The sequence below is a fragment of the Magnolia sinica genome, chromosome 2 (assembly GCF_029962835.1).
Source record: "Magnolia sinica isolate HGM2019 chromosome 2, MsV1, whole genome shotgun sequence".
NCBI classification, from domain to species: Eukaryota; Viridiplantae; Streptophyta; class Magnoliopsida; order Magnoliales; family Magnoliaceae; genus Magnolia; species Magnolia sinica.
Window position 1 is genome coordinate 113,340,089 of NC_080574.1, and position 14,616 is coordinate 113,354,704.

At 37.2% G+C, this 14,616-nt stretch overlaps 1 protein-coding gene across 11 annotated transcripts in view; it reads right to left on the minus strand.

The window, feature by feature from the left end:
- Window positions 1-471: 471 nt before the first annotated feature.
- Window positions 472-14,616, minus strand: part of LOC131237412 (DExH-box ATP-dependent RNA helicase DExH7, chloroplastic) — a 186,558-nt gene continuing 172,413 nt past the window's right edge. For 4 of the 11 annotated variants that reach the window (XM_058235149.1, XM_058235148.1, XM_058235152.1 and 1 more), the window contains 4 exons: window positions 8,990-9,199; window positions 3,244-3,336; window positions 1,546-1,668; window positions 472-595 (listed from right to left, as the gene is read on the minus strand). In XM_058235149.1, coding sequence (XP_058091132.1) covers window positions 518-595; window positions 1,546-1,668; window positions 3,244-3,336; window positions 8,990-9,199 — 504 coding nt within the window. In that variant the 3' untranslated portion in view covers window positions 472-517. Of the gene's footprint in view, window positions 596-1,545; window positions 1,669-3,243; window positions 3,337-8,989; window positions 9,200-14,616 lie in introns of those variants that run through there. The other 7 variants (XM_058235151.1, XM_058235150.1, XR_009167227.1 and 4 more) reach the window with 7 other exon arrangements.

The window sequence follows — 14,616 nt, forward strand, 5'->3', positions numbered from 1 at the left end:
ACTCATGAGTATTTTACATGGCAAGTTATAGAGATAATCATTAATAAATAGCATGTTTTCAAGGAAAATATAAATCAACAAAACTTGGGGTTATAAAACTGATAAATACTGGTTCAATCTGATAGGCAGGGTTAACCAAAAGAGAGAAATTTATAATGCTCAGCCTAGCCATAAAACAACAACAATTGCTTTACTGGCAAGGGCACCCTTCCCTAGCAGACCACTCCAGTGTGCCCAGCAGGTGGGTCTTGCATCACGATCTCCCCCATTGGGAATGCAATGATACAGCAGGGGCTTTTCTTCTTCTTTTTTTTCCAACTTGAATTTTGACTGTAGGCTAAACTGCCCATTTAGAGGGCCACAATCAGGCATGTAAGATCATCCGATGGAGGAGATTTTTGATATTGCTCATAGATGACAGGGCCAACCAGATGATTAGTCTGAATCGCTACAAGGTGAGCCATATCGTTAACCGCAAGGGATAATCCATACCTCGCTGCTCAGAAGAAAAAAGAATTCACCTCAGTGGTTTGTCTTCCTCCAACAACAAATGAATGATGGATCTCACAATTTCGTTGTCAACAACAGTCACCATCTGAAAATAAGGCACACAGTGCATTATTAATATTAATAATATTATTGTTATTATTATTATTATTATTATTCAAAGGGACTGTCAGGTCTAAGACTCATCACAAGATCATGAAATATCAAAATATTGATATTTAAAGGGTGTCATGAGATATCACAAGAAACTGAGAGAATGATATCAACTAATTACAGTTGGACTCATTAAACATTGCCTGAGACCATCCCCCAAACACACCAAAGAAAAGTATCAAATATCAATACCACAAGCAAACTTTTCAGACTGACATTGCTGCATTTCCAGTAAGTGAATAAGGAAAAGACTTTCTTTGTTTCTTTTTTTTCCTACAAACGGAACTTCAATAGGCATGGGGCATGTATTGAATCCTGAAACATTTTCTAAAAAATCAATATAAAAGCATGACGCATTGAATGGATAGATAAACAAATGAAAGTTGTTAATAGATTAGCAATCGTGGTTGTGAGATGATAACAGAATATTGTAGATAACCCAATACTTCCATACTAGTGACACTGAAAAAGAAAAAAAAAAAGAATGCCAATGCTTGGTTATCTATGATTGCATTTGCAAGGAGATTTCCATGAACTGCTGTTCTGAAGAACTATATTGACATCCTATTTGAGATTAGGACGATTGCTTCCTTTTTTCTTTTTCTTTCTTTTCTTTTTTTTTTTTTTATCAACACACACACACACACACACACACCCCCATGCACTCACACCACAGTGGGATTTCACCACAATAGGTACTCAAACCCATGACCTCGTGTTGAAACTCTTGTGAGTCTACCACTGAGGCTGATCGCTTCCTTAGAACCAAGATAATCACAATAAATATCAATCCTTTGTTTTAAAGATAAAGACAACAGATACAAATCACCTTAAAAAGATTATTTCTAGCACAATGATAAACGAGTTGAATAAAGCTGACCATACCTCTGGCTTCCGAATCAGCTCCTTTAGAACAGAATGAAGTGTTAAACGGAGTTCCTTGAAGAGTACAGCAGTTTGTGCCGGTGCTGTCAGTTTTAACCAACCATCTATTGTGACCAGTCCTGTCTGCATTACAAAACCATCATGTCATATGCTCTCTTGTTTCAGAAGAAATGGTCATCAGAAAATCAAAGGACTTTGCTAATGACAGGTGTTGCATGTATTTACTGTTACATTGGTATGGGTATTGGTGTGTTGCGCAGATGTATAGATTCAGGTTTTGGCCTTGCTTGATACACGTATATCTTTGGTCACTGCTTTACAGATTATATTTAATAGCTTTAATTTTTTTTATTTAAACATTTCAATAATATTTTTTTATCATAAAACATTTTAAATAATATTTTTACTATTTTTGAACATGTTTCTTTATAAACTCCTAATCATTTTTAATTATAAAATATTTGGGAATGGATGAATCCTATTTGACATGGATGCCAGGCCCAACACATGCCATCTCATATCTGATACAAGCACCACAATGTATTTGGAGGAAACGGGTATTATATTATGTATTGATCATAAAAACAAGAAGGGAATCATGGAAATAAATTGTATCAGAATATGTAACTAGTGGTTATGCATTGTGGATGAGCAGAAAAGTAAGCACATTTTGGAGATTACCTTGATACTCTAAAGGAAATAAAGGTACCAACAATTTTGATAAGATGTTATAATTTCAGGTAGCGTAATTAATTGTTTACCAACCTACTAAATAGAAACCGTCTCCTTCAGACTGAAATATGAGTATATCCAGCTAGACAAAATTTTATATCTGCAGATCCCCGTCATAGTTTGTCCTTCTTTATTGATTTTCTTTCTCAATTAAATCAAATAGTAAACATGAATAAACCGAATATTGATTGAATTGTATTTATTTTAGCAATGTCCAAGTTGGAGCTGTCAACTGGTTGGGTTTGGGTCATGTCCTGGTGTATCCATACTGGACCCACCCAAGGGACTTTGATTCTGGCCTTGTCAGGTTTAGATCCGGTTATCACATCCAAGGTAGTAGTTTTAGGTGGCATCCAAGGGTCTTTGGGTCATAGCTCTAGGTGGCATCAGGTCCTTCGAGGACCTGCAGGTCTGGGTACCCATTGACAACCCCAGTCCAGGTTGGACATTGAAAGGGATACTTAAATCTTGTTCACAACAGGTTTGACCACACTCACAGTTACCACACTGCACTGACCTTATTCATTTCCCTACCTATTCATTCGCCTAATAGCTGCACGAAAGAAAATATACACTTTTTATAATGAAAGAAAGAAAACACCGACTTTTTTTAAAATGAAAAATGGTTATATTGCTTAATTAATCAATAACCATCCTGCAAACTATGATTTATAAAGTATCAACACAACAAAAAAAGAATATAGCATTTGAAAATTGCAAACAGCTGTGAAGGATTCAAGAATCTGAAAACTTTCTTGAGCATATTTTTGTAATTACATCTCTTGAACAGTACGTATTCTTCAGAAGTTAACCAACCAAACATCATGGATGGAAGTTGAAGTCGGATAAATCTATCGTCCAATAGACAATGTAAACTACCATGATATTTATTTTATAAGTAATCAACAAGAGAAGCAACTACAGGCTTTTGCAGTGTAATGAATAAAGAAGGCTCAGATAGGACACCTGGTGTTGAATGTTAATGGGACCACCAAATAGCAAAATAGAGTATGGAGAGACGATGCTAGTATCTCGCAAAAATACTTTACTAGTTTCAACCTGAAAAAATGAGAAAATATTGAAATTTTAGAAATCCATTCTCAATCATAGCATAAGAATTAAGAACTTACAGAAAATCTTAAGGAAAATGCTTGAAAAAAATGTCTACTACAAAAGTGACAAAAAACAAAAAATGTGTTTTTCCCTCGATCTCAGAATGTATAATTCTTTTAAAAAAAAAAAAAAAAAAAAAAAAAAAAAAAAGGCATTTTTTTTCCTTCTTGATTCTTTCTTATTCTTCTTCTTAATGTAGGACATGAAATTCAAGTATGATGTGCAAGATTTTCAGGCTTTAGATCACATTAGTTCAGAAACAATTACACAAAATTCCACCTCTCACACAAAAGTTCAAACACTCAATCAAGGGGAATCTTATGCAGATCCAGGCCTACACATGATAGGGCTGGATCAATCAAAATTATAGATCAAACAAGAATCAAAGGAGAGTAAATTCATCCACACATGCACAAAAATAATTCCCCAATCCAAGGGGTTCACAAATTTCAATTTGGGGAACCCCAAGGTTGAAGAAAAGACATACAATTGGGGATTTGAATAATTTAGGGTTAAGTTTAAGGATTTTGGGTGAAAGATGAGTGAAAGAGAGAAGAGAGACGAACCAGAGAAGTACTGCACATGTTGAGACCATTTAGTTTTATAATTTTGAATGGTCCAGCACTATGTACGTATAATTTACGAACGGCTCCCTGAGGGTACCGCTCTGGCTTGATGCGGACCATCACAGAGTCCCTTACATTGAATTCCTTGAAACGTTTATATTGGTCTGCAGAAAGTGAGCAATGTTCATTACTAGTCATGATCTTCTGCCTGATTTCTTGGTACCATGAATGAATGTGATGCACAAAAGACTCTGCAGACTCTAACGGCCTATGGGACAATGATATAGGGATAAGATCAATAGGTTTCCTGGGTTTATAACCAGTAACGACTTCAAAGGGACTTAGACCAGTGAACCTATCAACAGAGCTATTAAAAGCAAACTCGGGTATAGGTAGTACGGTGTCCCATGTCCTAGTGTGTTGTATATCTCTCGTAGGGGGAAACTCATCCGGTAGATCATCAGGAAAGATATTACGAAACTCATCCACTACCGGAATGGCCTCAGTGGGTAAATCTACACTAGACTCTACTGTACTCTCTCTATCCACAAGGCCATACATGTCGTACCACTCAAAAAGGTGTTCCATGTCTGCCAACCAATCTTGAAAAACTTTAAGGTCCAAGTGGCCATCAAATGTGGGGGCATCTACTCTAACTCCTTTGAGAAGTTGTGCATCGGGGGCATAGTGGTTTTGATGTACCTCATGGGGTGGGTGCACGGGTGCGTGCCCATAACCGATTCCTTGGCCACCTTCAATCCTTGGTCCATCCTCCTGACCACCTGCTTGAGATTGGACATCTTCCCCAATGGTGGGGTTTGCCCCGAGGGAGGCCTCTAGTTGGGTAACGCGATCATTAAATTGGTCAAGGCGTTGATCTATGCGTTGTTCCAAGCGCTTACTCAAAGAATCAACCTGCTGGGTTAACTTGTTCACTGATTCTTGCAGTTGCTTCATGTTTAGTGTAGGGTGCAAACCAAAACCACGACCCGAACATGTGGGCATACAACTGCTAGCTCCACCTAAGGACTTTCTACTACAACTATATGCAACTAAATAGGACTAAATGATCCTATGAGACTCTATATGAGGGAAACTACGCAGTGTTACTATAATCCAGCAATATAGTTGTCAAAATAAGGGAATAACAGAAAGTTATAGCAAATTGAATTGCTAGCTTCCTGATAATAGAAATTTCAACAACTAATATCAGTAACTACGGACTTCTAAATACCTATATATGATGAAACTGGATGCATGATGGACTTAAACAAACTACCCTAAACATGTAATGTATTCCCCTATAAGAACCCTAGGCTCTGATACCAAATTTGATGAAGGACATGAAATTCAAGTATGATGTGCAAGATTTTCAGGCTTTAGATCACACTAGTTCAGAAACAATTACACAAAATTCCACATCCCACACAAAAGTTCAAATACTCAATCAAGGGGAATCTTATGCGGATCCAGGCCTACACATGCTAGGGCCGGATCAATCAAAATTATACACCAAACAAGAATCAAAGGAGGGTAAATCCACACATGCACAGAAATAATTCTCCAATCCAAGGGGTTCACAGATTTCAATTTGGGGAACCCTAAGGTTTAAGAAAGGGCATAAAATTGAGGATTTGAGTAATTTAGGTTATGTTTAGGAATTTTGGGTGAAAGAGAAGTGAAAGAGAGGAGAGAGACAAACCAGAGAAGTACTGCACGTGTGGATAGCAGCAATGGCCCGGCCGCATGTGCGTGTGATCCCGGCCGCACGTGTGTGGGGCCCACTATTTAGAAAAAGACCACCTTGGCCCTGGTCAGCTAGGGATGGACTCCAAAACCTCCAAATCTCAACTCGATCCGATACATGGCTTTTGTGTGGTGCTCCGTCAAAGTTTCAGCCCTCCTACATGGCCAGATTCTGAAAATTTGCTGTAAAGAGAAAAACGTCTGCAAATATTGATGGATTTACAGATGGAATGCTTGTAGAAGGAGAGAAATATGGATGGAAGAAAGTGGGGGCGAATCGAAATAGGTGTGGCTTCTCACCACGGTAGTCAGCCCTTAGAGGAAGGGAGGGTTTTGCACCCAATTGAACCTCCACAACTCAGGAATTTAGAGGAGCAAACAAATGCAACACTTTTATTAATCTTCAGTGAATAAAAAAGACTACAAGGGGTGCCTATTTATAATAAAACCCTATACCCCAAAACTCGCGCTATGTGTGCAACCTATTACTTAGCGACAAAGTAATAAAAAATAACAACTAATCGAAACAATTTAAACCGTCCATTATACTCATAATAATAATAATAATCAAAACCTAAAGTACTAAATTAATTGGAATAGTGAACCACAATCATGAGAACCCATGGTGGGATTCACATGACTATCGGGTCCACTCCAACGAACTAAAACGCAGCCCTCTAACTAGGAAGCCCTCCCTAGACGTCGTCATCGATCCAAATCGATGGTGGGGCCCTCCTCCTCCTTGCGTACGTGCGTAGGGGGGCGTGCATGTGCGCGAGATGTCCCCATCACTTCTTCTCTTCCTCTCTCTACTCTCTCCCAAAACATACCATTGCCACTGTGACTTGTAGTGGTCCTAGATGGCTGCATGTGAATCTTGTAGGGAAGGATGTAAAATTGAATTGCACCTTCGGTTAAAATGGTAAATATTAAAGCTCTTTAGCATAGTTGTTAGTTCCGTTTTGGCAAGCATGTTTGTTTTGCTATTAGAACAGAACCCTTCATGTTTATGTTGTTACGTAGTTTCATTTCAGGAAAGAAGCATGCTAAGTTTTTCTAAAGAACAAAAGATGTTGTGAACGTCTCTTTTGGGAAAGATAGCTATACACATTGTAATTGTCCCATTGGAAAGGGAGGGTCCTTTTCGAACTAATAGACCCGTAAAATCATAGAGAAATGCTGCATAAAATGGCCAAAAAAAAAAAAAGCAAGAAATTACATCTAAGACATTAGTGCTGAAATAGTATGAAATTTCAGCCCAATCAAATTGTAGACATTTGCATGTCGGCCCGTTAAGCCTTGGGGTTATGGACCTTTGGTCCTTAGGTTATTTCTCTTTAAGTTATTTATGTCTTTCCTCTTTTGCCCTCTTTTTTATCTTTTAAGTGCTAAGGGCATTTTGGAATTATACATCCCCACATATTATAAATAAAGGTCGGATATCCAACCCTATATGGCTTTTTTATTTTTCTCAAATTCTTTTCTTCTTTGACATAGTATCGGAGAAATGATGTCTTTTTTTATTTTTCTCAAATTCTTTTCTTCTTTGACATAGTATCAGAGAAATGAAAGCTCTCTCTCTCTCTCTCTCTCTCTCTCTCAAGCGTTTGGCTTGAGAGTCGTTGCTGCCTATTTGACAATGTGATCTGATTTTTTGAGAAGGGATTTGCTTTGACAATCCTTGATCTGCTTGTTTAAAAAGCTCCAGGCAGATGATTGGGAACTCCTTGATGATCCTCGTATGAACTGGAGCTTGGTTGGGTGGTTCATGTATTTGACTATTACTCATCCAGATATCTTATGCAGTGAATTTGGTTAGTTAGTTTATGCATGCTCCCTATTCTAATCACTGTGAAGTAGTTCGTTGCATTTTACGGTACATTGAGTCTTCTCTGAGACGTGGCATCCTATTTAGCTGTCATGATAATCTTGATATTGAAGGAAACTTTAATGCAAATTGTGTAGGATCGCCAGACAATCGATGCTCTACAACAAGCTACCGTACTTTTTTTCAGAGATAATTTAGTTACTCAAAAGACTAAAAAGTTGTCCAATGCTGAGACATAGTATCATCCTATTATGATGAATACGGTAGTCTGTATGTGAAATTATGTTGTTGGAAAGTTGTTACTAAATTGGGAATTCCTGAAAAGACTCTTATGCCTATGTATCGTGACAATCAATCTGATTTATATAGCTTCTAATTCTGTTTTTCACGAGCGGACAAAACATATTGAAGCTGATTGTCACTTTATTCGTGAGAAGGTTGTTGTTGGCATTATTTCTACTCCGTTTGTTTCATCTTTTGCTCAATTGGTGTATATCTCCACCAAGGCTCTTATTGTGGAAGTTGGACAATGTATTATTGGCAAGTTAAGTATGATTGAGGTCTATGCCTTAGCTTGAAGTGGATTGTAGACAATTTACGTGTGGATGTATTGGGCCTTTAGGTTGTGCCGTTGCAGGCCTTTGGTCCTTAGGCTATTTCACTTTAAGTTATTTATGTTTTTCTTCTTTTGCCGTCTTTTCTTTTAGTGATATAGGCATATTTGTAATTATACATCTCCACATATTATAAATAAGGGTTGGATGTCCAACCCTATATGGCCTTTTTCTCTTTTCTCAAATTCTTTTCTACTTTGACAGAAACGAAGCAAAGTTGACATATGCTCTTTAGCAGACACATGGAATTTAGATATAGGAATTGCTTCATATTTATGATGGTCATGGAGTTATCCCTCAAATGGAAAAAAATATATATAATAACTTGACATGAATGACCACTCGTCAATATTTGCATCATAGTTCCCTAATCATCTAACAATCTATCATCAAGGCGCACATGCTATTTCACATTTTCATTCACAATTTGTATCAGAAGCATTCCCCTAAATCTCTTAAGAACTCAATGTTTAGCACTGACATTAGGATGGACAAAATGGTTACATCTAGTGTGACCAAGATGTGTGCCATGGGGGCCAAGTGTCAAAGTGTCCTAAAATGTCTGGCAAGGAAAACTCCAAAAATCCTAGAGAGAGAGAGAGAGAGAGAGAGAGAGAGAGAGAGAGAGAGAGCATCATTGGCCAGCTCACTTAAAGCATCCAACATTTGGCGATGGAACTTTTAGATGACATCAGCAGGATACTGATTTTGAAGTGATATTTCATTTCCAGATCTCAAAAAGCAGAAGTGTCAGGTAACATTTATTACAACTAGTTGTAATTCGCAACTTAGCATAAAAAGCGATGACCATAATTTAAATTCCTAAAGGCTGAAGTTGGGCAAACCTTTTCAAGAAACACCAGAAATGGGTACTGAAAGGCTTTTATATTATTGTTTATAGACGATGGATGTATGTGAACTTCTCTTCTTCCATCATACCAGAGGGGACGACCAGTAGGATTGGCAGACAATGTTCTGTTGCTGCTTTGAGATCCTGCAACAATTCCTTCTTCGGTAGCAGCAACATTAGGATAGAGACCTGCACATAAGACTGACTGCAGAGATATCTTGTTAGTTGTCTTCATGCAAATGAATGAAATGTCCTGAAACTTGATTTCTAATAACTCTATAGAGATTTGTCAGTCTACATGCACCCTCTGCTCACCATCACACTTGCACAAGTGCGAAACCTGGCACAGCTACCAAATATCTGAATTGCGGATAAGGTCCACAGCAATGTGCAGATTACCTGGCACAAAAGTCAGGCCAGTCAACTAATCAGGACCACACTTGTAGAAAGTCAATGGATGGTACAAAGAAATTGTGTACCTAACTCATACGTCATTCACTTGTTGATTGCCTGATTATTGAACCTGTTTTTTTTTTTTTTTGGCCAGGTTATCTACATGATGTGGTCCACCTCATGACCACTCAGATGTCCTAAACAAGTGTTGGCTTGGTGGTGTGCCGAGCATAAAGGTGCAAGGGAAGAGGGGTGCTAGTGGGGCTGGCAAACCTCTAACATTGTATGGATATATGATTTCTACACATAAAGTTAATATAAGATTGGCTATGATAGAAACTGCCAAGCATCAGCCAAGTAATAAGATCTGAAGCTTCACTAAGCCCATATGTGTGTGTGCAAGGCAGCTGATCTACATGCCACAACATTTTCCTGCATGGCAGATAAGTACAAGATCTAATCCATTCATCAGAAGGCTCCCACCATTTAGCTGCCATAGCCCTAGAATCATGTCTGTCCACTAGTCATGTGGGTCATGGTTTACGAGGAAAATGTACATTGCGAAAACCTTGGCTGAAAAATACCAACCTTTTCTCCAATTTCTTTGTTAGGATTTGTTCTGGAGTCGATTTAGACAACTCATTTCAAGTTGTTGTGGAAGAAATCATGCATTTATGCGGAAAATTCATATGGTAAGAAATTTGTTTTTCGTAGGTTTCTGTTAAATTTCTTGCTCATAATTTATTGAAACGTTCTTGTAATCCATGATTATGCATGATTTGGATGCAAAGTCAAGATTTTAAGCTCTGACTTTTGAATTTGATGACAATTGAAGAAATTGGGGAAATTCCCAAATCTTCCATTTTCAGCCATTTAAATTGAAACTATGGTTTAAAAAATCGCAATACTCTGGTTGTAAGCTGATCTACGGATTGGTGACAGTTTCCATAACTTCTGAAAAAAAAATTAAAAAAAAATTAAAAAAATTAAAAACAGTGAAAATAATTAAAAAAAAATATTTTGAAAAAATAAACTAATTTATCATTATAGGCTGATCTACATATAAGTTAAAGTGTGTAGGTTGATGAAAGTTTTTAGCCACATTTTTGTGGTTATTTATGAAAATAAAAATATATTTTAATTATAAATATTAAAAAATAATTTTAAATTATTTTTAAAAAGACTCTTAATACATACTAAGTGTAGTTGATTTATTAGTGAGTGAGTGTAAGTGTGTAACATTTATTAGTGTATTAAATAAATATTGATGGAATATTTATTATGAAAAATTTAAAAATAGAAAAAAAAAATATTTCAAAAATTAACCAGATGATGTTAATTGCTTTCTCTAACACCTTATTTTTCTCTATTGCAGCCATGTGGGTAAAAAATGAGTGGGAAAGGGAGGCAGCTAGGCATTGGTTGGTAACATTGGGATCCGCTTCCTAATAATTGATTCGGGTCAAAATGCAGATGTTCCGGATATTATTTGGAGTATCCCCGATATTATCAAAATATACCTGATATTATCTGTATCTCCAGCTAAACGATACCAATAACACTGGTAGTCTAAAAAATTCTAGGTATCAGCGATGTATCACAACGTATCGCCAATGTATCGATATCATTAATGTATCGTCAATATTTTTGATTGTGTAAATTTCAGGTGTCACCTGTATCACTAATGTATCGATATCACCAATATTTTCAATTGTGTAAATTCTAAGTGTTGCTTGTATCACCAATGTATCGATATCACCAATATTTTTTACTGTGTAAATTCTCTGTGTCGCTGGTATCGCCAATGTATCGATATCGCCTACATTTTCGACTATGTAAATTCCAAGTGTCACTTGTGTTGCCAGTGTATCGACAACATTTCAATAATATCACCAATGTATCGATATCGCAAAAAATATGTTTATTAAAAAAACAATTCATTTTTTTATGGGCACAATGTTCTATGCATTGTTCAAATTATGGTCATTATCACAACATGGGCGTGATATCGAAACCACAATCTTTCATTTCTTTTCCAATTGATGATTTCTTGATGAAATATCGTGTTGTCAATTTTCTAAAATATCAATGGATGTTTGGATGGAAGGTTGAATGGATGAGATGGGATCAATGAGATGGTTGGACTAGTATCTTACGACAACACATGCTTTTAGGTCCCCATTAAATGAAAACTTATTATGCATGCATTCTTTTTGCAATTTCTTTTATTTCTAAAAAAATATGCAAATGTGTATTTTAGAATCTCGTGATGTTTCACTAAAAAATTCCACTGTTTTCCCCATGTTTCCCCACATTTCTGGTTACCAGTGATATTATTGGCAATGTCGATATTGTTTCCGTATCCCCGACAAGCGGAACTTGTAGCAATATCGATACTTCAAACACCGATTGCGGACACATGTCAAGGAGTGGTAGAACACTTGGCAGGCGTGCATAAGAACATTGTTGATTGCAAGGTACGGGCGTTGATGAAGTACTAAAGAAAGGGGTGAAGGTGAGCAAAGAGCGGGCTATTTGTGAGTGTAGGGAGGACATACACAAAGTTGTAGCAACTCTCAAGGGATCAACAAGGAATTCAATAGCAAAAACGGTGGCCATGAGGTTCAGCTTTATGGCCATCACGATAAGGGCCATAACAGTCCTATAATGGTCACTACAGGACTGTTATGGCCTTTTTAAGAATAAATGCATTGGTCCATTACAGCCTTTTTTTCCCTTCAGAATGAGCACTACAGCCCCATAATATCACATAATGTGTCCAATTGTTACCGTTACATAACTGTTTTTTAATACCATGGGGATCAAACTTATAAATAACGCTAGAATGTTAGTGAAGCTCCATGTCATGATAATTATGAATCACACGAAGTTCTTAATCACACTATCAAGGGATCAAACTTATGAATCACACTCTAAAAATGGGTGGCTTGCCCCTTACTTTGTCCGACTCGTGCAAAGATGTACCAGGACAAGCTGCCTCGATGTTGGACAAGAAACATTGTGTGACTCTGATGCTTATAAAAGCATGGTGGGGTTTTCAAAACCTACTTTCATCCATTTCTGCTTCACCTCAAAGGTTAGAAAAGAGAGAGATCATGATTTAGGAGACTTTGTTGCCATTTTTTCTAAATAAAATGTATTAGAATCTTTTGAGTCATGATCTAAAGCTTACATGGAAAAAACTTGGTTTGCGGTTTTCCTCAAGAAACAATCTACATTTCTTAAACATAGTTTCCATCTTTTTAAAAAACCATCAATATGAAAAAAAAAAAAAAAAGATTTATTTTCTTTTTCTTAAATAATCGATTCTCTAGTATGTTCTTTTTTTTTTTTGTAAATGTATTAAGATTTCATTTTAATGATATTGTAACTGACATGTGAGAAGTTGGGAGAGTTGTCGGTAGGAAAAATGTCATTACATGCCCGACAAACTGATAACACTGGATGGCTGTATGTAGAGAAAGTGGGAGGCAAGGTATGCAAAAATGGTAATGTAATGGCCATAACGTAATGGAAACGGTAACAGTGGTCATTGCTACACATTATAAGGCCATAATGACCGTTACAGAAAAATGGCCCATAACGGTCTGTTACAGGGGCAGGTCCGTTATGGTCGATATAAATTTTTTTTAAAGAACGGAATGGCCCATATATATTACAACCTGTATCGTAATGGTAATGGCGGTTGGTGGGAGGTGATAGATGGAAAGCTGGCGGAATTCCTATGGTAGCATAATCCTTGGAGAAGGGGGTTCATTTGAGAGAGATCGTGCTTGAAAAGGAGTATAAAAAGAAGAAGAAGATGGATGATCATTTCACTGAGATGAAAGAAGGCAACTATTAAAAAACATGTGGGATCGATCAACCCACCGAACCTTATCTTCTAATAATAGAAAGGGGTTAGGGACATCAAACCCTAGCCGAGCCTTATTTTCTTCTTGGCATTAAAGCATTGATACCTACTCTTGGACCCTGTGAATTCATGATATGCAATTAGGAATTCTAATTGTGCATTGAATTGTGGTAATCTGTTCGGGTAAGTGTTTCTTCATTCATTCCTCTTTTCTTTTCTTTTTTCTTCCTTCCAAAACCAATTGGGTCCTATGAAGAGGGAATTACGTGAAGATGTTGTACATCGGTTGGTTGTTTAAAGGGGTGACGTTGTGCATCATGATATCGCCAGTTGGGCAGCATGCTATGATCGATGTTTGGTTAATGACATTGTTATATGAGTTGCCTCCTTCATTGAACATCTTCATGTGATTGTTGATCGGCATTTTGATCCATTTGGTAGTGATCGTCGTTTGATGTTTTAGTTGGATTTTTTTCTATTGAAACTGCTCAAATGCTAGGACAGTTAGGGTTGCCTGTCACATCTGTTTATCGGTGATAAAATTGATGGTGTTAATACTGGCCATCGATGTTTGATTTGCATGGTTGAATCGGCTAGTTGAAGTGATTGGTTTTATGGATCCCAAGTTAGATATCAAGTCTTAACCCTCATCAAATAACCTCCATCAAACTGAGAGGCATTGGAAACTATTTACCATGGGCACGATTTATCTAGATTTTTCTAACATCTAAACAAAGGCTTAAGCATCTAACTGATGTGGGACCTATCGAGGACTCGGATACATATTTACAGCAGAGAGAAAATGATTGTCAAGTGATGAGCTAGTTGTTCTATACAATGGAAGAGTTTTTATCATAATGTGATGTATGGGGACAGTGTTAAAGAAGTTTGGGATACCCTACAACAACTCTATTTCAATGAGAGGAATATACAACGATTATATGACATTTTCAAAGAATTCCAGACATTGAAGCAAGGTGATAATCTACATGAACATTGTGCTCTGTTCAAGGGTTTATATCATGAATGGATGCTTCGTCACCAATTTACCACAGACGTTGTGCAATAATAACGACAAAGAGGAGAAATTGCAATTGCTCTTTTCGTTGCCACGACTGGCCCATATCTGGACACTGTGAAGGCTCAACTTCTTGCAAGTGAACCTGTACCATCTTTGTCTAATGTATTTGCTAGAGTGTTGTGTGTCTCAACTCGTATATCTCCAACTGTGGCCTCCTCGCCTAGTGAAAATGCTACTCTTATTCACAAAGTTATTTACCAATAGCCCTTCAGAAAGGTAAGCGTTCATGTAGTAACCATCCTCTAAGATGCCCATGCACTAACCACCCTCACTC